The sequence below is a fragment of the Euprymna scolopes genome, chromosome 26, assembly GCF_053919585.1.
Source record: "Euprymna scolopes isolate OS-2025 chromosome 26, ASM5391958v1, whole genome shotgun sequence".
Classification (NCBI taxonomy): Eukaryota; Metazoa; Mollusca; class Cephalopoda; order Sepiida; family Sepiolidae; genus Euprymna; species Euprymna scolopes.
The window spans coordinates 55,057,274-55,080,570 of record NC_136507.1 but is presented as its reverse complement, the minus strand read 5'-3'; the positions used below and the strand labels follow the sequence as shown (position 1 = coordinate 55,080,570).

Here is a 23,297-nt window from a genome sequence, read left to right as displayed (position 1 = left end):
ACTTTTCTACCATAAAAATAATTTTTATTTACTATAGTAACATTTATTTCTTGTATATATATATATATATATATATATATATATATATATATATATATATATATATATATATATATATATAACATTTTCTCTTAGTAAGGAAACATCATTTTGTTGGTCACTCTTGGCTACGAATGGAAACAAAGTTGATATAAAAAATATATTTTCACGAAAATTATCGTTACTTTCATCATATTTTTCTTGGGGTAAAATTTTTGAGTATGAAAACCTATCTCTTTACAATCCCCTCCTTTTCATAACCTATCATACTTTCATCAATCACAGTCCATTTTCTATAGGCTGTTTTTGAACCCAGTCAACGACGGGTACTTCTGCCAGTATATATATATATATATATATATATATATATATATATATATATATATATAGAGAGAGAGAGAGAGAGGGGGGGGGAGAGTATAATTATTGATCCATTTTTAAGCAGCACAGAGACAATGGAATTTAAAATGTGAGGTTAGAAAGAACGATGACGTGCAAATTTGTATTTTTTTAAATAAACAGATATTTATTTAATTTATTTAAATAAATAAATATTATTTATTTAAAAAATTCAAATTCGCACGTGATCGTTCTTTCTAACCTCACATTTTAAATATATATATATATATATATATATATATATATATATATATATATATATATATATATTCTCCTCATTATATCTAACCTAGGCTTAGCAATAATTCTAGCAACGAGAATATATTTAAGAAATAAGATACCATTTACAACACACCTTTAAAATGATCGATACCATAAAATCGAAATTAAATATAAGCACCAGAAACCCTATACTTATAATAACATTCATAACAGAAGAAAAAAATATTTTCCTATAATCAGATGTTAAAAACTAAGCTTTCTAATTTCTAAATTTTATCAAAACTCTTTGTACAAAATATTCAACAGAATTAACTTTAAACTGTTTTACAATTAGTAATGATAATTAAAGAACCTAATAGTAAAATACTAAATGAGAGAAAACAAGAACAAAATGCGTAAAAAAGTGGTCGATATTGCAACAATAAAAATAACACTAAGAACAAAATGAAACTATAAGAAATAGTAATAACGCAAACGCTCATAGTAATCAAACAAATGGAAACAAGAAAGTCATATGAAAAGAAAAGTTGCAACTGTAGAACTCGTATACAAAATAAATGCCTAACCAAAAACATTGTTTAACAAGCCGCAATATATGCCAAACAAAAGGCTAGAATAAGAAGTAAAGCTCTACATTACAAAACCAGTTATTACGGCCATAAAGGAACCGTCAATCAGAAAAAACAACTGCACTAGTGATAAATTACTGGGGACTCAAAGAAAGCGGACGGTCGCCAATACTCGAGTGGAAAATAGTAACACAGGCCGGGGCGTGTAGATCATGTTTAAATATAAAATTTGAAATCGTAAACTTTAAAGATGCCAAAAACATATTAAACTGTATAAATGAAAAAAAACATGCATAAACTTCATTTTTAGATAACAATACAGAAGAAATATAAAATTATTTAATAAAAATTAAACTAAACTTATACATAAAATAATTAAAAAAAAAAAACTAGTTCAAGCATGAACATGTTTAAATAAGGTCACCCATTATTTAACACATTCAATAAAAGGTGCATCAGAAAACAGAAGGGAAAAAGGGGCAATAAAAATCAGACCAAACTTGTTTGAGATAAACCATGAAATTAGCTAATTAATTTGTAGAAGAGAATAACAATGAATCTGGTTAGTTAACTAGCTAGATAATCGCGTGGACAAATAAAAGCACCGATTAAAGAAATTCCATGGGACAAGGGGACACATCATTTTTGTAAATCTTAACATTTAAGGGGTGTATATATGTATAAAGTGGTTTTATATTTTATCAACTGATCATAATGATTTTTTTAAATATATATTATTAGTGACTAGATGAGTAACAGGGATATATTGTGTTTTAGTGTTGTGTTTTGTTTTTTTGTTGTTTTGTTTTGTTTGGATTTGTTTTTGTTTTTTGTTTTGTTTTGTTTTGTCTTTTTGTTTTGTTTTTTTTATTTGTTTTGTTTTTTTATTTGTTTTGTTTTTTTGTTTTTTTGTTGTTGTTTTGTTTTGTTGTTTTTTGTTTGTTTGTTTTTTTGTTTGGATTGGTTTTGTTTGTTTGTTTGTTTTTTTTTGTTGTTCTGTTTTGTTTTGTTTATGTTTTTTGTCTTTGATTTTTGTTTTTTATAAACTTTACCATTTAGCGGATGTACCCTCTCAAACTAACACTTGCTCCTCCCATCCCCCCTAAAAATAACTTTCAAATAAGTTAAATACAAATATTGTCACATGGAAAAACACTGTTAAACATAAAATTTAAACTTATATTATATATTACATAAAATTTTAACTTCTATTGAATAATACATTATAAAAAGTGTGAGTGCTATTGGATTTTTAATTAACAATTATGAAATATTTTATTTCGACGGTATGGTAAGTGATGTTTGCGCATTAATATTTTTAGTAACAATTTAGAGGATACCAACAGAGCCATAGAATAGCCTCTAAAGTAAGAAAACATTAAAATTTATATTTTAATAAATTTTGAAATATTTACTTATATTAGGAAATTTTAAAAAACATTATATTCATTATATTACTATGGTATATTGTGGTAGACTTCCTCGAATTTTTAAATACGAGCCATTATATAAATATATATATAATTCTACTGTTACACTATGTTTTATTGCCAGACGAAGAACTACTAGTATAAGTATGATTATCAAAACATCGTTTGATAGATTGATTGCGTTTAATATATTTGTTCCTTCCTGATGAGTTTTCAGAGTTTCTGCGAGACCGATGGTTCAAATAAAATATTAATGTATAATGTCCGTTAAAAAATATATATATATATATATATATATATATATATATATACACTTTGTGTATTTATCTTTATGTAACATAAAATAGCTTGTGTTATATATGGTAAGAGAATGTTACGACTCATATGGTGTGACATAAGTGAGAAAAGCTTTTTAATACAGATAAAATTGAATACGGGATATAGCAATATATTTTTCCTGTAGCGGTTGACGGTAGTTTTGTTAATATATATAAGCACTGATGATGACTTAACTAAGAACAATAAGTAGATATATGAACATTATATATGTGTGTGTGGGGGGACGTAAACATATATATATATATATATATATATATATATAGGGTGGCCCATTAATCACTTTATAGTTTGGAAATGAAACAGTTTTTTTTTCTTTAATGGCTGTATTTAATCAATTCTTTTTTTATTACACAGTTTAGAGTGTGGAAATTTGTTCTGACAGGGTATTGATATTTGCTACGTCTTACATATTCAGTATTTTCAGATTACGTACTGAGCGACCTCGTCATCGTCTAGACCTTGAGAATGCGTCACTAAGTTCATTATTGCAAGTCTATTAGGAAGATGTTGAACAATGAAATGGCGCATATAAAACCTTTGAAACAATTGACCGTCCATTTTCAAAGAAAAATTCAATTATCTTCGCTAGTTGTTCCATTGAAAACTTATCCATACATAAAAATTTCCAAAGATTCTGTTTTATAATGCTGAAAATTATTTAAATGGAAATATTATTAATATTACTTACAATTAAAATATAATTAATAAAAAATTAAAATATATTAATAGAAATAAAGTTATTCAATTTTTTAAATGTAAAGTGACTTATGGACCATCCTGTATATATATATATATATATATATATATATATATATATATATATATATATATATATATATATATATATATATCTTAGTATGGGCAATGCATGTTGATGGTTGTTCGATGAATTTATCACGATTTATTCTTTCTATTCAAAACTTCAAAACGGTTAATATAATAAAAATACTTATTGATCTACTCCTGCATTTTTGTAGAACTTAGCATTTAAAAACATAATTTGATATTTAAAAACAGAGCTTAGTGCTTAAAAAATATATGTGAAATGAAAATATTTCAAATATAAAGTATATAAATTTATTTATATCTACATATATATATATATTGAATAGATAAGTGTATATATATATATATTTTATTAGATAAGTGTGTATATATATAATATTTTGAAAAAATAAGTATATATATATATATATATATATATATATATATATATATATAATATTTTGATTGCGGAAATTCCCCACTGAACCAAAATACCGTAGGTTCGCAACAACAGATGCCACATACAAAGTCAAAACATTTGCATCATTAACGGTATTCGCATCATAAACGAACGCTAACCTTTCTTTAAACTATGGCGTCGCAATGGTACCTATTTTCCCCTTTGACTACATTACTGCGCTCTTATTCTCATATTATGCCGACAAAACACACCAGACTTTTAATAAACGAAATAAAGTACATTAGTTATTTCCGTTTTTACGTTAATTTGCGCTATTTATAATAACTGCTACACGGAAAAAATTAGGTGGATAACGAACACAAGGACACAGAAATACGCATTCGTTGTTTACATTTACTGCGACATGCCGATTCACTATGTGTTACCGAGTCAACACTATCTAAAATAGTTTTTTTTTACACTGTGGTCACCACTTATCAAGGCCCGGAACCCACTCAGGGATAAGGGATAATAGTTTTAATTTCCTCTCTCTCTCTCTCTCTCTCTCTCTCTCTCTTTCTTTCTCTCTCTTTCTCTCTCTCTCTTCCCTCGTCTCTGTCTCTTTCTTTCTCTTTCTCTCTCTCCGTATATATATATATATATATATATATATATATATATATTTATTTATATAAAAATATATATATAAATATGTACATATATGCATATATATATATATATATGTAGAGAGAGAGAGAGAGAGAGAGACAACTGGGAAGATTACATATATATATATAATATATATATATAATATATATATATATATATTATATATATCCTTCCCAACTCTTTCTCTCTCTCCTCTCTCTCTCTCTCTCTCTCTCTCTCTCTTTAAGGATATTATTTATAATGAAAAATTTTGTCTTGAGGGGGGGCAGTTAAACAAACTGAACCACAGCATCGCGTGGCCGGGTACGGCTAGTTGGATAATATTTAGATAATAATAATCACCACAGGTTGTTGTCAGTAAGGAAGTTTTAATGGTGATCTGTGTGAAAATTCCTAATAAGTACATAATAATGGCATATTATAAAATGATTCTCTATTACCGTCCGCATCCCCTAAAAATCGCAGTGGTATAAACATTGTTTGGTGCCAGAGAGAGTAACTGTAAAAGATGTGAAGGGGTGGAACTACCAAGATAACACCACTTAGAACTTAACCAAAATCCAACGAGGATTACTGGGTTCTAGAAGTAACTTATTGTCACTCAGATTCTAAATAAAATTATCAGCTGATGACAGCGATAACTCGCTGGTAATCATCAAATAATGTTCAGTGGTGATGAAAAAAAAAACGGGCAAAATTGTAAATCTTGGGAAAGTTTCTAACACACGGAGTCCATGATCAATTACACGTTTTACTGCTCATCGGTAAGGATTTCTGTGAAAACCAGTTAGTAATTAATAATAATAATAATAATAATAATAATAATAATAATAATAATGTCTCTCATTCCATTCTAGGATTGAAAGAATAATAATAATTAGTCAAAGTGTCTCGCTGAGTGATTGCCGAGTGTGAATGTGATGTCTGAGTGTGGATGACAGGAATGGTGTTGGTTCCGCCAAAGGTTATTGTGGTCTCTATCCAACTAGATTGGGTAGCGATCGACCGTGCGTGAAGTTGATTCGGATGGAGGTTGAGCAAGTTATAAATCGATTCTAGTAGTTCAGTGCCTGTCATTTCTCTCTCGCTCTATCTCTCTCTCTCTCTCTCTCTCTCTCTCTCTCTCTCTCTGTTCCTCTATTGTTATCTCTTTTTCTATCTTTTTTGGTTAAATATATTTCTCACCATAAAAAGTCTGCTTTATTTTTCTGAAATGCTTACATTTTTCATGCGAATAAAGCAATTTTAAATAAAGCTTGCGTCCATCAATCGGCAAAGATAGATACAAAACACACGTAGGTCCTGACAACGAATATATATATATATATATATATATATATATATATATATATATATATATATATATATATATATATATATATATATATTAGCAAGTTAGAAAAAATATATATGGCAATTAAGCTACAAGTGGAGGGTCCTAGAAAAGGTGGACTAAACATTGCTCATTCACACACACTCCTAGCCGGCTAGCCGCGGTCGACGGGAATCCACAACAGCGGTACGAAGACAAAGAAATCAACCAAAAACCTCACTCTGGCATCGTGGAATGTCAACCCGTATTGGCAATGATAATAGACCGGAACGAAGAACAGCCCTCATCTTTTGAGAGCTGGACCGCTATAAGATTGACATTGCAGCACTACAAGAAACTCGATTTCCCGACCAGAGACAACTAAAGGAAAAAACTCACACCTTCTACTGGTCTGGCAAACTTTCTGGCGAGCGAAGAGAAGCGGGGGTTGCATTTGCAATCTCAAACAACCTTGTGAAAGAACTGGGATCACTATCAACAGGGAAAATTGATCGCCTCGTAACAATGAAAATACACATTGGCAAGCAAAGATATCAGACAATGATCTCCGCATATGCACCAACGATGACAAATGCCCTGGAGACTAAAGAACTATTCTATCAGTCTCTTGGCAATCTGCTTTCTGAGATCCCTGCAGCTGACAAACTCGTTGTACTCGGTGATTTCAATGCTAGAGTGGGAAAAGATCATGCAGCATGGTCACAAACAATCGGTAAATTTGGAAAAGGAAAAATGAACTCGAATGGCGAACTGTTGCTATCAAAGTGCTTCGAACACGGACTTGCAATAACAAACACGTTCTTCAACTATCCAGACAAATGGTACTGCTCGTGGAAACGTCCGAGATCCAAGCACTCCACTTTGCTGGATTATGTAATCACAATAATAGAAGATTCAAAGGACTTTCGCAATACCAGAGCTATGAGAGGAGCTGAATGTTGCACTGATCACTACATGATCCGTGCCAGATGCAACATAGAACCAAAGCCTACTCCATTCAAGAAGAAAGGATCAAAACCACAAAAGAAACTAAATACCGAATCACTAAAGGACCAAAGTGTGAAAGACAAACTAGCACACAAAGTATCTGATAGTCTCACAACACCAACTGGCACCACAGAAGAACAGTGATAAACACTGAAAAATGCTGTGTTCACTTCTGCATCTGAAGTCCTTGGTAAACCAAGTAGGAAACATGCAGACTGGTTTGATGAATGCAACAAAGAGATCATGGCACTCATTCAAAAGAAAACCCTTCTGTTTCAAAAGACCCTGAATCAAAAGTGTAAAATCTAAAGTTCGAAAAAATCTGCGGAAATTGAAAACGACTGATGGACGAAAAAAGCAGCTGAAATTCAGAACCTGACAGACAGAAATTACTCTAAAGCGTTCTTTGCATCGTTGAAGGAATTGTGCGGACCACAGGGTTCCTACTTTGACCCTGTGAAGAGCATTGATGGCAGTGTGCACCATACGGAGAAACACACGATAATGGAGAGATGGAAGGAACACTTCGAACTTCTGTTGAACCCAGAAACACATGCTGAACATGGAGCTGATAACATACTTCAACTGCCGATTAGACACTAAATGGATGATTTACCAACAGCAGATAAACTTGACATGGTCATAAAGAGGACAAAGAACGGAAAGGCTGAAGGCCAGACAATCTACCACCAGAAGTTTGGAAGCATGGTGGAGCAGCCCTGAGAAGTCAATTACTACAACTTTTCCACAACATCTGGACATCAACAGCAGAAGTTCCCCAGGATTTAAAAGATGCCAACATTATGACTGTGTATAAGAGAAAAGGGGACAGGGCGTAATGCGGGAACCACAGAGGAATCTCCCTTCTGTCTGTTTCTGGGAAGAGTATGGCCAAAATCCTACAGTATCGACTACAGGCCTTGGCTGAAGACATTCTACGGGAGAGCCAATGTGGATTCAGGGCCAACAGATCCACACAAGATATGATCTTTGCCTTCCGACAATTACAGGAAAAGTCCATTGAACAACGTCAACCTCTCATTGTCACCTTTGTAGATTTTAGCAAGGCTTTCGACACAGTTGATAGACATGCTTTGGAAGTTACTGAGACGTTTCCATGATGGCATGACTGCTCGCGTTTGCAGGGGCGACGGATGCTGAGACTCCTTTAGCGTTGGACACGGCGTCAAGCAAAGCTGTGTCCTCGCTCCAACTCTGTTTAGAATCTTCCTTGCTACTGTCCTGAAAGGCATGTCTAAAGAACTTGGTGATCTCTACATTCAAACCAGAAGTGATGGTGACCTTTTTAACCTCAGACGCTTGAGAGCAAAAAGCAGGAAACATGAGTTAGTAATCAAGTTAGTGATGAAGGAACTAATCTTTGCTGATGATTCATCAGTTGTGACACACAACCCCCAAGCAATGCAAGATTTAGTGATAGCATTTGCCGGGGCATTCAAGAAATTTGGACTGACAATCAACATCAAAAAGACGGAAGTTTGGATTCAAGACACCTGTGACACAAAGATTAACCTCAGAGAAGCACTCCTGAATGGTACTCCATTGGCGGAAGTTGAACAGTTCACCTACCTGGGCAGTACCATTACGAACACTGGAAAAATCGATTAATAACTGTCAAAACGGATCTAAGCCTTCGGAAAATTGAGAGACCGTCTGTGGAATCAGAGGGGAATCAGATTAAAGACCAAGATGAAAGTGTACAGAGCTATTGACCTACCATCACTCCTGTACAGCTCAGAAACCTGGACTCTCTACAGACGCCACTTCAAAAGATAAAACCTGATACAACAAAGGCACCTCCGTCATCTAATGGGTATCTCTTGGAAAGACCATGCATCGAATTTTGAAGTACTAGAAAAGGCTAAAATGCCCAGTGCTGAAGAAATAATCGTAATAAACCAACTGAAATGGACAGGACATGTCACTCGCATGTCAGACAACAGACTACCAAAAGCAGTTTTCTTTGGTGAGCTCAAAGAAGGTACACGACCCCTAGGCGTATCGAAACTCCTCTATAAAAACGTGTTTAAGAGACATTTGAAAAACACAAACCAACTCAACGACTGGAGAGGAAAAGCTGAAGATCGGATAGTTTGGAGAAATGTGGTATCAGGCGCAGCCGATGCCATTAGAGATCAAAGCATTGCTGCTTGGGAAGCAAAAAGAGCGCGACTACGGGCGCCACTGCTCGGATTTCCTGCCATCAGATGTCACATCTGCGGCCGGTGTTTCAGGGCTCCGATCGGACTCACATCGCACTTTCGACACGGACATTAACCGACCTCCACGTCATCGTCGAAATCGACGGACTGTCCGAGAGAGAGAAACTTCTAGGGAAAAGTATCCTCATGTCAGGTTGTTCTGACAAAGAGACCTTAGACACTCGAGGATAGCGAGGATAGCGTCTAGTAGGTATTCAAGTTCTCTCCAGTAGGCATTCAAGTTCTCTCTTTTATATATATATATATATATATATATATATATATATATATATATATATATATATGTTCACTTTTGTAATACATGTATTCCAATCGAAGATTTACATTTTATATCTCGAGAAATTAATAGTATTTTTTCTGAAAAGGAAAAGTCCAATAATAATAAAGATGTTTATTCTCATCCTATGCAAAGGTCACAGAAATGGATTTGAGTCATAAAAAATGGCTGACGGTAAACACTAATGTGGGTGGAATTAGCGTAATCCATTTCGAAGAAAATGAGAGGCGCTCACATTTAACCTCGGGGTAGATATTAGTGTCGGCCAATCGATGAGATTTGATTTGCATAATTGTGTTCAAAGTTCTGTGAATTTGAATTTGAATATTTGTGATTATTTAATCAAAACTAATTTCTAATTGACATGGGCATCAAAAAAGGTCGTTTAGATGAAAAGGTGTGGAAGTGTAAATACATATGTTGAAAATGGAATTGAAGAAAGAAAAGGAAAATTGAAAAGAGATAAAAAGAATTGAATGAAAAGAAAGGAAGAAAATTCTGAACGAAGGTTAAAAAATTAGAAGAAAACTGACAAATTTACACAGGAATGAAAATAAAGACTTATCAGAAAAAGGAAACAATGGTATCGTTGAAAAGAAATGGTGCATGAATGAATGAATGAATTGGTATTTTTAAAAAAGAAAGAAAGATTTCATGGAATGAAACAAATGAGTGAAAAAATAAAGCGAAAGAAAGAAAGGGAATATGCAAAACATAAATTCGTATGAATCAGCATGAAACAACAATCAGTTGTGACATTGGTTTCACCTATTCTTTCAAAATCAAATAGTTAAAGAACATATGCAGAGAAAATGTAAGTACGGAACTACCAGCATTCGAACTTGACACGCTAGTGTCGCTAGTGTCGTCTGTCTATAAATAAGTTAATAAAAAGAAAATAAACAATGAAAAAAGTTAATGAATGAATTAAAGAATGCCTGATAAAAAGAACATAATTAAAAGAGAGAAAATGAATGACTAAAAAAAACGAAACGAAACAATTTAAAACGATGAAATAAAAAAAATTATGTGTGGATAAAGAAAGATTTCATGAAAAAAGTAATGAATGGATGCAAATCAGAAAGCGTGTGAAGGAGTAGGAATGGATATACCGTAGAAATTGAAGTAAAATAAATAAATGAATAGAACAAATGATTGAATAGAAGAAATAAAAGAAGGAAATAAAGAACGAAAAAGAAAGTATGAATAAATAAAAGGAAAAGAGAAAAATTAATGAAAAGAAAAATTGAAGAAAAAGAGTAAAGAAGAAAAGAAAGAAGGGAAAGAAGATAGAAAGTATGAATAAATAGAAGGAAAGAATGAATGAATGAAAAAAGAATAAACGAATGGAAAGAATGAAAAGGAAAACGAATTTAGAAAAAGGTTGAATGAATAGAAAGAATGAAATAAAAAACATATAGAAATAAGAAATAAAAGAAAGAAAATAAAAGATAAGGACAACAAATAAATAAAATAAAACAAAATGAATAAAGTAAAATAAAATAAATAAATAAATAAAAAATAAAGAAAGAAAATAAAAGAAAAGAAAGAAAATAAAAGAAAAAAAAGATGAATATGAAAGATGAATGAATAGAAATAAATGAATGAAAATAAATTAGAAAGAAAAAAATAAAAGCGTAGAAAAGAAGGATCAATCGAATGAAAGAATGAATGAATCTGAAAAGAAAGAGTACATGAATAAAAATAATAAATGAACGAACAGAATTTATAAAAAAGAGGGAACTAATGAACTACAGATAAATGCGAAGGAATATATGAAAATGACGAATAAATGAATGAAAATAATACAGAAATAGAGAGAAAAAAGGAAGAGAGAAAAATATGAAAAGGTGAATAAATAGTACAGTATATAAGTGAATGAAAATAAAGAATAAAAAGAAAGAAATGACTTAAAGAAAGAGAAATAAGGAAGTACGAATGAATTGAAAGAATGAAATAATGAACCAAAAGAAAGAAATGGAAACAAGAAAGATAAAGGAAAGAATGAATATATAAAAGAGCAAAGAAGAAAAGAAAGTAAAATGCGAAAAAAGTATATGAAAGAAAAGAAAAAGAAAAATATAAAAAAGAAAGAATTAATAAATGAAGAGAAAAAATAATTTTAAAAAAGAAAAACGAAAGTAAGGATGGAAGAATGGACGTAAAAAAAAAGAATATAAACAAAAAATGCTTGATGGCGTGAAAAATAGTTCCGATTTTTTTTTTATTTTTTTTATTTTTTTTTTTTTTTTTGCCTTCGATTAATTGTTGATATTTTCAACTAATCAAAAAACACCTCCCGCCGCGAAAGTGAAAGCATCTCAACGGCCGTTATGGCACCGCGTTGGGATGAAAGGGCTGCATCACATGGCGCCTTTTCCGTCGAACACCGATGATGGATACAAAAAGAAATATACAAAATATAAGTAAAGAAAAGTATATATATATATATATATATATATATATATATATATATATATATATATATATATATATATATATATATATATATATACACGAGATGAGGATGAAAACAAAAACAAATGCCATTTCCGTTGAAATCTTTTGTTCAACTCCATTAACAGACACTAAAGGATTAGCAATCTGTTCGCTTCTAATATTTAATTCAATGATAAACGCAGCACATGTCTATCTATCTATCTATCTATCTATCTATCTATTTATCTATCTATCTATATACGTGTGTGTGTATGTGTGTGCGCGCACGCACGCGTGTGTGTGTTTGTGTGTGTGTGCGCGCGTGTGTGCGCGCGTTTGTGTGTGTGTGTTTGTGCAGGGCGTCAAAAAGGTCACTGAAGGATCTTGAACTTTAATAGATTCTTTATTTTTTATATCTTTCTGTTATTTTAACACAAGACATTGGGATTTTTTTTAAAAGAATGCAAAATTCAAACAATCTCTATTTATGAAAAATAATGTTTTTTTAAATGTTGTCCATTTTCAGCTTTGCATATTTGTACTCTTGCCAATGCAATTGCAGAATCTCCGGATTGCGATTTAACTCCCTTATTTCATTCCTGATGTTTTCCTTCAATTCTTGCAGAGTTTGGGGTTTGTTAACATAGACTCTTTCTTTGAGATATTCCCACACAAGAAAAAGTTGGCGATAGTCAAATCTGGGGAACGTGGTAGCCATTTGACATTGCCATAGCGAGAGATCATGTTGTCATATTGACACCTGATTTTGGTAAAACAATTTCAAAACTTTCGTATGTTATTCAATGCTATACTTATCCATAATTAATTTCCAAACTATTATCTCTAAAATATCTGAAATAGCGAAAAAGATAATCATTAATTATAAAGATTTTTAACCCTTCAGTGACTTTTTGAACACATTGTATATATATTATATATATATATATATATCATATATATATATATGATATATATATATAAATTACAAAATATATATATATAAAATAAATATATATATATGAAATAAAATAAATATATATATATATATATACATATATATATTACAAAAAGTCTGTATTCCAAATTCCAAGATGTTATTCAACTTACCGTTTATTTAGTTTCGCATGTTAAAATGCTCAATTCTTGACAGCACCTATTTCGTAGCGCAGAAAAATCATATAATTATTTTCTCGATTTTGGAATATTTCCCTCTCAAACTCCTCATAAGAATAAGAACTCTATAACTTTAAAAAGAAAAGAAAAAAGAAGAGAATAAAAGCAAAAAGACTGATTACATAAATCCGAAAAAAAATCCGAAGAGTAGTTGCAATTGTTAAGACATTTACGCCATCTCTGATTTTATGCTCTGTAGTTATATTTAATATCCATCGAGAGTGTATATGCTCTGCAGTTATATTTAACATACATCATGCTTCATAAAAAAACGGTCCTGGATATGACCTTAAACTATATCCAGTGGTGAGGCGTCAGCTTGTGGGCTTTAGGGAGTGTGGAGCCACCCTTTAATTGCCATTGCTCTCAGGTCCACTTTGACCCGTAGTGGTAGTACCTGTTAGGGTCCCAACTATGGGTTAAATAGAAACTGACTTGAAAGCAACAAATATATTCTATAACAAAAATTTTCTCCCAAATCTTTGGATTCGGCATTAAATAACCTGAAAAGGGTTGATATGCCGTAAAACAAAAACAACTAAAATCATAAAAACAAACATATTGGTATAAAGGATGAAATATAATTGAATAAGCATATTTTCACACACATGCAGACACACAAGCATATATATAAATAAACACACACACACACACACACATATATATATAAATACATATATAAATTCCCGTTCACATAAACCTTTCAGGATAAAGCTAGAACCCAGAACTAGATAGAATCGAGCAATTGCATCGACAACGGACAACGGCAGACCCAAAGTGGACTTCGATGTACTGCATCTCATCAGTGACGTGCTCCGACATAGACGCGAACCCAGGTCGTCGCACTCATGAAGTGTGCAATACTGACGACCTAACGATATGGGCCAAGGCGCAATCTATTGACTATGCCTCGATTTTTTAAATTCTTATATTTTCATCCAGTTCTACATTCTACGATGTGACGAGCAACGCGTCATATACACCTAAGATAGTTACTGCTGGTATGCAGGCGGTAGATATCACATCTTACAAACTTAACTGAAATTAGCCGACTCCCCAGACACGATTACGGAACAACCTTATTTAAAAAATCGAGGCATAGTGAATAGATTGCGCCTTGGCCCATATCGTTAGGTCGTCAGTATTGCACACTTCATGAGTGCGACGACCTGGATTCGCGCCTATGTCGGAGCACGTCACTGATGAGATGCAGTACATCGAAACCCACTTTGGGTCTGGCGTTGTCCGTTGTCGATGCAATTGCTCGATTCTATCTAGTTCTGGGTTCTAGCTTTATCCTGAAAGGTGTATGTGAACGGGAATTTATATATCTATCTATAATCTCCTCTTAATGTCTAATATATAAATACATGTATATACATATATATATATATATATATATATATATATAACCTCAAACTTTGATCATGAGCAAATTTTCATTTGTTAGTGTTGCACTGTGTTATTAGCACTAAAAAAGCCTGCTTCGTTGCATTTTATTTAAAACTAGAGGGGGTACCCGGCGTTTCCCGGGTGTGTGGAGGTGTAGTAAGGAATCCGGGGGGAAACAAAAGTAATAAAAGCGGGGGAGGGGATCAAAATAACAGTAGGCAGCCCGGGTGGTTGAGAGATTTTAAAAAACGTGATAGTAGGCAGGCAGGTTCGAACCCGTAATGCGAAGGGCAATCGGAAGTGACGAGCGTTAAATTTAAGCGTAGTTAATCGAAAGGAGACGATGACTTGCGAAAATGTCGTCTCCTTGTAAAAAAACGGCCAGATTGAGGGTGAAGGAATGATTGTTTTGGGGCCAATTTTTCGATATTTGTCGTCCAAGAGATCGAGCTTCAAAACGATAGTGACCTCGTGATGATCCGTTACGTGTGTTTAAAGTTGTTGGCAAACATACAAACGCACACACACACATACATTTTACTTTTTGATAGATATAAGAAGTAAAAAGAATAAAAGGTCCAAACGATTGTATCGACGAAACGTGTTATATAATCACTGAAAATAAAAATCAGAATGTAATAAGCGTTTCCTACGTAAAGTTTTAAAGTGTGACCAAACAAAAATTAAAATGGTTCTTTGCATTCAGATAAATATAAAAGGGTCGTTTCAAAAGTAAAGCCTCCTATGTTTTAACTCAAAAAGTTAAAACGCAACGAAGACGCGAGTGGTACCATTAGAATGATCGTCCTTTTGTGCTCCATGGTTTATTTTTCTGTAGAACCACCATTTCCAATGCAATTTTACCAGTGATGAACAGTGATTTTGCATGAGTGTCCTGAGCGCGCTTTGTCATACGAGAGTCTTAAAGTACAGCCACTTATTTTTAACTCAAAAAATTGAAGAGCTACGAAGATGGGAGTGGTATCATTAAAACAAATGACTTTCTGTTCTCCCGAATTCATTTTTCTACATAGTCTCCACCATTCTCAATGCACTTTAGTTACGAGTATCTCTACTTCTGACGACCGTCCATGAGAGGGGGTGCTTTTTTAGAATCTCACACCAGAGATATAAAACTTTCAGGTCATGAATGCATAAATTCAGTCATCATCACAATGTAATTTGCCATCATCTTTGGTTTTTGTTTGGGGGGGTACATAGGCATCACCACTTATCAAGGCCAAGAGGCCACTCGAGGATAAGGGTTAAAGAGTGTACAGTAGAAATTGGGCAATGTAGTAATAGTTAGTAATAGGAATTCGGTAAATTTGTTAACTTATATGGAACGGCTCATCAAAAACTTGTTTACGTTGGACTTGAAGACAACCATATTGTAGGCAGCTGGAAAGCAGGAAAACGGAAGACAATTCCATAAGCGTGCAGTTCTAAAAAAATAATCTTTGTTCATGGAATCTACGTTTAGGTTTAGACACAGATAAAGAATGGGGAAATTGTTGATAGTCTTTTCTGCTAGACGAGTGTTTCTCGTGAAAGTTTGGTAATGGGGGACCATAGAATGGAGCTCAGCCGAGCACTTGCCATGAAAATAACGATAAAGCAGAAACAAACTCGCAACATCTCTTCTGTGAGAAAGAGGTTGTAGGGAAGAGAAAATGGCATCCCCTACAAGGCTACGAAGTCTATTTTGAACTATCACGGCAGGATGTCCTTTCTAGCAGCTCCTGCCCAGATGTGGACACAGTACTCCATCCTTAGATACATTCGGGCGAAATAAAATTAGGAAGCATTACTTTTCGAACGCCATTCGTGCGAGTATATATATATATATATATATATATATATATATATATATATATATATATATATATATATATATATATATATAAAGAGAGAGAGAAATATATGTATATTATGTGTCTTGATAACAAGGAGTCATTAGCAAAGTCGTGAATTTGGTTACACTGTCTACCGTTATATCTTTAGCCAACGAAGCCTTGCTTGAAAATACTGTTTTTATTTCTTAAATTTTAAGTTAATTTTTGTCATATAATATTTTATTTTTGTCATATAATATTTTATTTTATAGAAATCTCGTATTTATTGCTATAGCGCGATTATTTATATATATATATATGTATATATATATATATATATATATATATATATATATATATATATATATATATATATATATATATAGCTGATTACACTTGATTTTTATTTGATTCCTAGATTACATGTATCAAACGAAGTTACGCTCGTTCGAACATGCGAAAAACTTATACGACGGCACTTCCGGCGATATTTGTCCTCCACCTTTAAACGAAATATAACGAGGTTTTCATGAATCTGAAAACTGCTTAGAGATTTCGTCTGCGATTAACACTTGACACTAATGACTTTATAAGAGGTTTGAAGCCCGTTTTTTATGCGTGATTGATGACATGTATCGCTGGATGAGTCAATCTAGTCAGACTAGACCGGTGATAAATTTCACGGATCTATTAGTTCTGCTTTTAACTCCGCGTACTCTAAACCACTACTTTCTCATGTGCATTTTTAAAATATGACTCCCACTGTTCAAACATATATATCCAGTTGTACTCCGCTCAATTTCTGTGCTCATGTTTTTACTCAGTATCACCTTGTAAAGTGGATTGAGTTTTACATTGTATGATTTTTCTTAATATACTAGCTAGTTACATAGATTCCGTGGTTTGTATAGTGTCAATTAAAATTTACTGGGACTGCCATGAGGTCTATAATTACTACTATTACCTTTGTTTTCGTTTTCTCTAATCTCCTGTTTTCTAGCTAGTTTTACTTGCTTGGTAGTTCTGCCTCCTTCCATTTCATTCCATAAACAACTGTAACAGCGAAATCCGCTTTGTTTTTTATTTTTTGTTTGTTTGTTTTTTTTTTTTTTGTTATTATCAAGTCTGGTCGTTCATCTTGGAAGAATGTGTCTGTTTCTATTTCAATACCCAAAAGAAATCCATGCTTTTAATTTTCAAAAACTACGCAAAATTTCGTATAGTTTAGATTATTCGGACTACTGTTCTTATCTTATGTCTAATTCGCACAACGTTTCGGTCGATGTAACCTCCGACCGTCTTCAATTGTATCTTATCTAACTCTGTTATCTAAATAAAACGGAATCCTTTATTTAATCCACGAGGGTATCTTGTTCTTGTTCCGTTAACCATGACTGGGTACGAATTATTAGTAATTCGCAATTGTATTTTAGTGTCCGACCTGAGAATTTAACCTTCTTGCAAGGATCGTGGCATAGAGAAAAACGTATTTGGTAAAATTTAGTTTTAAGCTACACTATTCTGGAGGTTGAATTTCAATCTTCGGTGCAAAGTTCTCATGACGTCTAATATGAATAATCCAAAGAATGCGAATTGCTAATCCTCATCTCAAACATCCAGAAACAAAATGTATATTGATACCACATTCAATGTATAATCGTTTGCAAAGTTCCGAGTAAAATACTCACTTTTATCTAATTTATTCCATTTATGCCAGCGTGTTGTTTTGTACAGATGTCATTCACGATTCCGTGTTACGTTTCAAGTTTCTTTATTCTGTCTTATTCTTATTTTTATTAGTATTGCTAATATGAATATTATTATTTACTCACTAGGAGTTCTAGAAAAGGTAATCATCAGTGATGGCTGACTGAATCGTCGACGGTGTTTCCTGCAGACTGAGTGACAATAGTCTCCTCGAATGTCGGCTACTTTCTGTCTCGTTCAATAACTATTGCAAATGACTTTGTGTTATCGCAGAAGACACTTACCATTTATTTCTCCCTGGGATTCGGGTGACAATAACAAGGTCCCGGTATTTTCCACACTATTCTAACGGAGATCTATTTAATTCTCTTCCTCCTTCTTCTTTCCATCCTCTTTGACCCTTCACGACTATCTGTATGATATATATATATATATATATATATATATATATATATATATATATATATATATATATATATATATCGAGGCTGATCCAGTTATAGATGAATAATTTCTAGTTAGCAAGATATTTAGTTTCCCTCGAGTCTGAGTGACAATGTGTTTCTTCTGGAATTCGATTGACTATAAATCTCCTTATGATTTCGTACTCTCTGTCCTTTACCAGGTTTTATTTTTCTGCATATTTCAATCTAGACTAGCTACGTTCACTTATTATTGTACAGAACAAAGCTGATGCCACTGCATTTTGAGGGAGGGGAACGCGTCAAAGTTACTCATTAGCAACAAACGGTAGCGTTCTGTAGCTTCTAAGTGACTACAAGTCTCCCCAAATTTCCAGCACTCTCTGCTTCATTTCTGTAATCACTTCAAATCTGTTTGCATTTTCGCAACAACCGTTTCTCTTTGTTTTCTCACTGATTGAGGCAGTTGGATTTGTCTGGAATATGAATTTACATGCGATTGATTGGCGTTATTTGCTGATGTGATTTGATTTCCACGCTCGAGGGTTTTTTCTTAAAATCCAGCTGTTTACAGTGGTGATGTGATTGCATGATGTTGTTCTTTAATCCAAATTTACAGTCATATTTCATAATGTTTCGGAACTGTTTTTGGGGGTCTTACAATTAGTTCTAATATGGCAATCTTCATGTTTATATATATATATATATATATATATATATATATATATATATATATATATATATATATATAGTTCGGTTTTCTTGTTTAACCGATGTTGTTAGTTTGTATTTTCTATGTCTTATAGATTACTATGCTTTTTTCTTTTCTCTTTTTCGAAATTGCCATCGATTTATGATTGTACGATTTGTCTGGATGTTCATAAATCCCAAGGTACAATTTGTCTGGATGTTGCATAAATCCTAATGTACAACTTTTCCATCTAAATCATGTCTGATATTGTATACCTTTTGTAGTAGCTTGCTACATTTACTTATGATGTGGGTTTTTTCTATGTTGTCTTTCGTGTAGTTCGCTGATCGTGTTGGATCGTGCGGCTGTTCGTGGCGATTCTTTTTATTTGTTCGGGTATACTTTTCGTAGTCATATTAATGTGCAAGTCTTATAAATCGGTCAAGTAACTGCTTTTTTTCTAATGTTGCCTTTTCGTTTTCAGTTTCACTGGTTTTCTTGTGGTTCATTTTTTCGGTGCTTTTTGCAGAGGTAATCAGTCTTTCTGCACTTTGAGTTATGTATTTTTGTTCTTTCATTGCATTGGTCACGCAGTCTTCTTTACAAGCTAGTCGTCTTACCTTTCTTTACATTTTAAATAAAGCCGATCATCATCGTCTTTTGGGTGTAGTGCATTGAGTATGGTCAATAGTGTCCTTTTTCCTCCACGTTTAAATTTTTCATCCTTTCTTCTTCCGTTTTTCCCATTCTTTCTCCGTTTTTTTTAATAAATATCAAAACCGCTGTAATTTTTTCCATTATCTTAGTTAGACGGTAAAATAACTTGCTCTTCTCATTTGATAAAGCTCGTTCGGGTTGAAATAACTTTATAATAAAAGCAGATTAAGTTAGTGTTGTGTTTTGTATATAACCTTATGTATGCTCTCCCACGCTTTTGAGCTATCCCACTTAAGATTTCATACAGAAATTGCGTTAGCCTTTACAGATTAATACTCTCTCTTTCTCTTTCTATATCTCCCTCTTTATCTCTCTCTCTCTACACACACTCACACACGCACACACGCACACACACGCGCGCGCACACACACACACACACACACACACATATATATATATATATATATATATATATAATGTTTATTTTGTCAAGCACGGACAAAGGTTATAATTCGTTTATTTAAAATGGGTGTTTTACGACATGCTTCTAAACGTAATATTGTTGTGACTTCTCCATATTAATCGCTATTAATCCTTAAGTTTACACCGGATGGATACCGCAATAATTAGTTCGCTGCACCTTATCATAACAAAAGTCCATACAAAATCTCAACCAGATAAGCCCAGTAGTTCCATCGTAAAAATGGAACGGACAGGCAGACAGGTTAAGATATCTATATCTATATCTATTATATAAATGCAACTTTTTGTGCGTGTGTGTGATTTCGTTCAGTATATACTCAAAAACGGCTGAACCGATTTTTATGAAATTTCACACAAAGGTACTTGGATTGTTTGGCAGTGTTTTAAAGTTTTGCATCGAAGTGTTTTCAACAAGTATCGGCAACTGAGATTAGCTATGTATTATTGTGTGTATGCAAATTAAAATGAGCGGCCAGACCGACGCTGACAACGTATTTCTGTTATGGAATTGTTCGTACTACTACTTCACAATTTACAGCGCATGCACACACGCACACACGTCCATTACAGCGTATTTTCTCTTTCTTTTCTTTTTTTTTTTGTTTGACGACGTTGTGTCAAATTTTTCTTTCGTGGGGAAGCAAATAAATATCATATATTTATGTGTGTGCGTGTGTGTGTACTTTCCTTTAAATATACCACGTTAATAGAAATAGGTAGAAAGTTTGTGAAAATTAGTAAATAATTGGATGTCTACTCCTATTAATGTGGTATCTTTAAAGAAAAAAAATATTGCTCTAGTGTTGCATTATAGAGCTATCTAAATAAATACTTTATTGTGTATTCATATGTAAAATCATTGCCTCAAGTAGTTAATGGGATATATATATATATATATATATATATATATATATATATATATATATACCATGAGTGTGCGCACGCACGCGCGTGTGTGTGTGTGTGTGTGTAGAAACAACAGTAAAAAAGCTATTATTAAATCACTAAGAGCGAGAGAAAAAAAAATTAATAATAACCTGGATAGTATTAATAAAGGTTAAAAAAATGTTAACATTTATATTTTATATTTTTACCGGGTTTCAGAAGACTAATCAAGAAGTAATTATCCATATTTAAGAGTGCTTTCTTTTTTTCTTTTTCTTTTTTTTTTTTTTTTTTTTGCTATTGTTGTTATTTTGTTTTTCATAGTACTGTTCCTAAATATGTTTTGTTTTTCATTTATATTTTTCTTTTTCACTAATTTTATTTTAATTTTACGTCTGTAAAATAATGATGACATTTTTTTCTTGTGGCTTTTACAAATCTGAAGATGGCCAACATTTTCCCGAAACCACATTTTTATTGAATAAAGCCTAATTCACATAATAGTTTTCCTGTCATTATATAGATATATGTGTGTGTGTGCGTGTGTGTGTCATCTTCTATTATATAGATCTCACCTGTCTGTTTAAATGTATGTATGTATGTATGTATGCCTAAAACTTTTGACAGAGGCGACGGATTTGCGCAAGGTCGGGATTGTTTTGAAGCTCGACCGTTCGGACGACAAATATCGAAGAATTGGCTAAAAACAATAATTCCTACACCCTCAGCTGGGCGCTTTTCTACAGGGAGGGGTCAATTTTTTCGCCGATATTTTCAAGAGTCATCCCCTTTTTTCGATTGACTAGGCTTAATTTAAACGTTCGTAACTTACGGCTTGGCGATGGACGCAACAGCAAAGACGTCACGTTTTTTTCACGTTCTTTTGCTCCCTCGCTGTATGGGTTCGAATCTGCCTACCTACTAACACTTTTTTATTGCTCAACACACACCTCCAAATATCCGAACAACGCCGGGCACCCAGGCTAGTATATATATATATATATATATATATATATATATATATATATATATATATATATATATACAGACTGGTAATTAGTAAAAACCTGAAGAAGGTGCTCAATACTATTGTAGAGCAAATATATATTTTTATTACCGTTTTATCTGTTTTCTGTTCAAGTCTGACGAAGTTGCTGGATCGTTGATACGATCCGGTAACAGAAATATGTGTAACTAAAACAGATTAAACGGTAATATATATATATATATATATATATATATATAGTAAATTATGAAAGTATATGGCATATGTTTTTATAACTTACTATCTAGCTCTAATCATGTATTGAGCACTCATAACATTTCATCTGAACATATAAAATAATATGGGATATATATATATATATATATATATATATATATATATATATATATATATATATATATATATATATATATATATATATATACCAAAGAGAGTGAAGTTCCCATAAACCTCGCCAATGAAAAATAAAATTGTTTTCTTTTCTACGTAATAGGGTTTTTGGGGGTTTTTTTTTATTTTATCCAAACTAAGAACCTTTTTTCTTTCTAACTTAATTCTGAAGATAGATGTCCATTTTTCTTATCGTCCTTATTTTCTTCAATGAAATCTGTCATCTCAGCAAGAAAGATCTCACAAGGAATAAAAAACGTTCATTTCAAAAAAATCAAAACGGAAGAAGAAACAAGAAAACTTTCAGTCGTTACCATCTTTGAACGAAAGCATTATTGGCAGCGTTATTTTTTACCAAAATCTTTTCTGGGCTTTTCTGCTGCTTTTTTTATAAGAAGTATTCGTTATAAGTTTATATGCATCTCTAATAGATGTCCTATATGTCATTTCATATGTCACCTTTATGCGTGAATTAATATTTTTTGTTACAAAGTGCGTTTTATTTTTTAAGTATTTTATCCTTATAGATACGTCCATATATCCCC

General features: G+C 32.5%; 2 protein-coding genes across 2 annotated transcripts in view; both read left to right on the top strand.

Annotated features, from left to right (window-relative positions):
* Positions 1–7,296, top strand: part of LOC145247826 (protein CFDP2-like) — a 49,650-nt gene extending 42,354 nt beyond the window's left edge. Inside the window, exon 2 of the mRNA XM_080109454.1 lies at positions 6,491–7,296. Coding sequence (XP_079965580.1) covers positions 6,491–7,296 — 806 coding nt within the window. The remainder of the gene's footprint in view (positions 1–6,490) is intronic.
* Positions 1–23,297, top strand: part of LOC145248069 (uncharacterized) — a 68,037-nt gene that overhangs the window by 37,724 nt on the left and 7,016 nt on the right. The gene's annotated exons all lie outside the window — the stretch shown is intronic.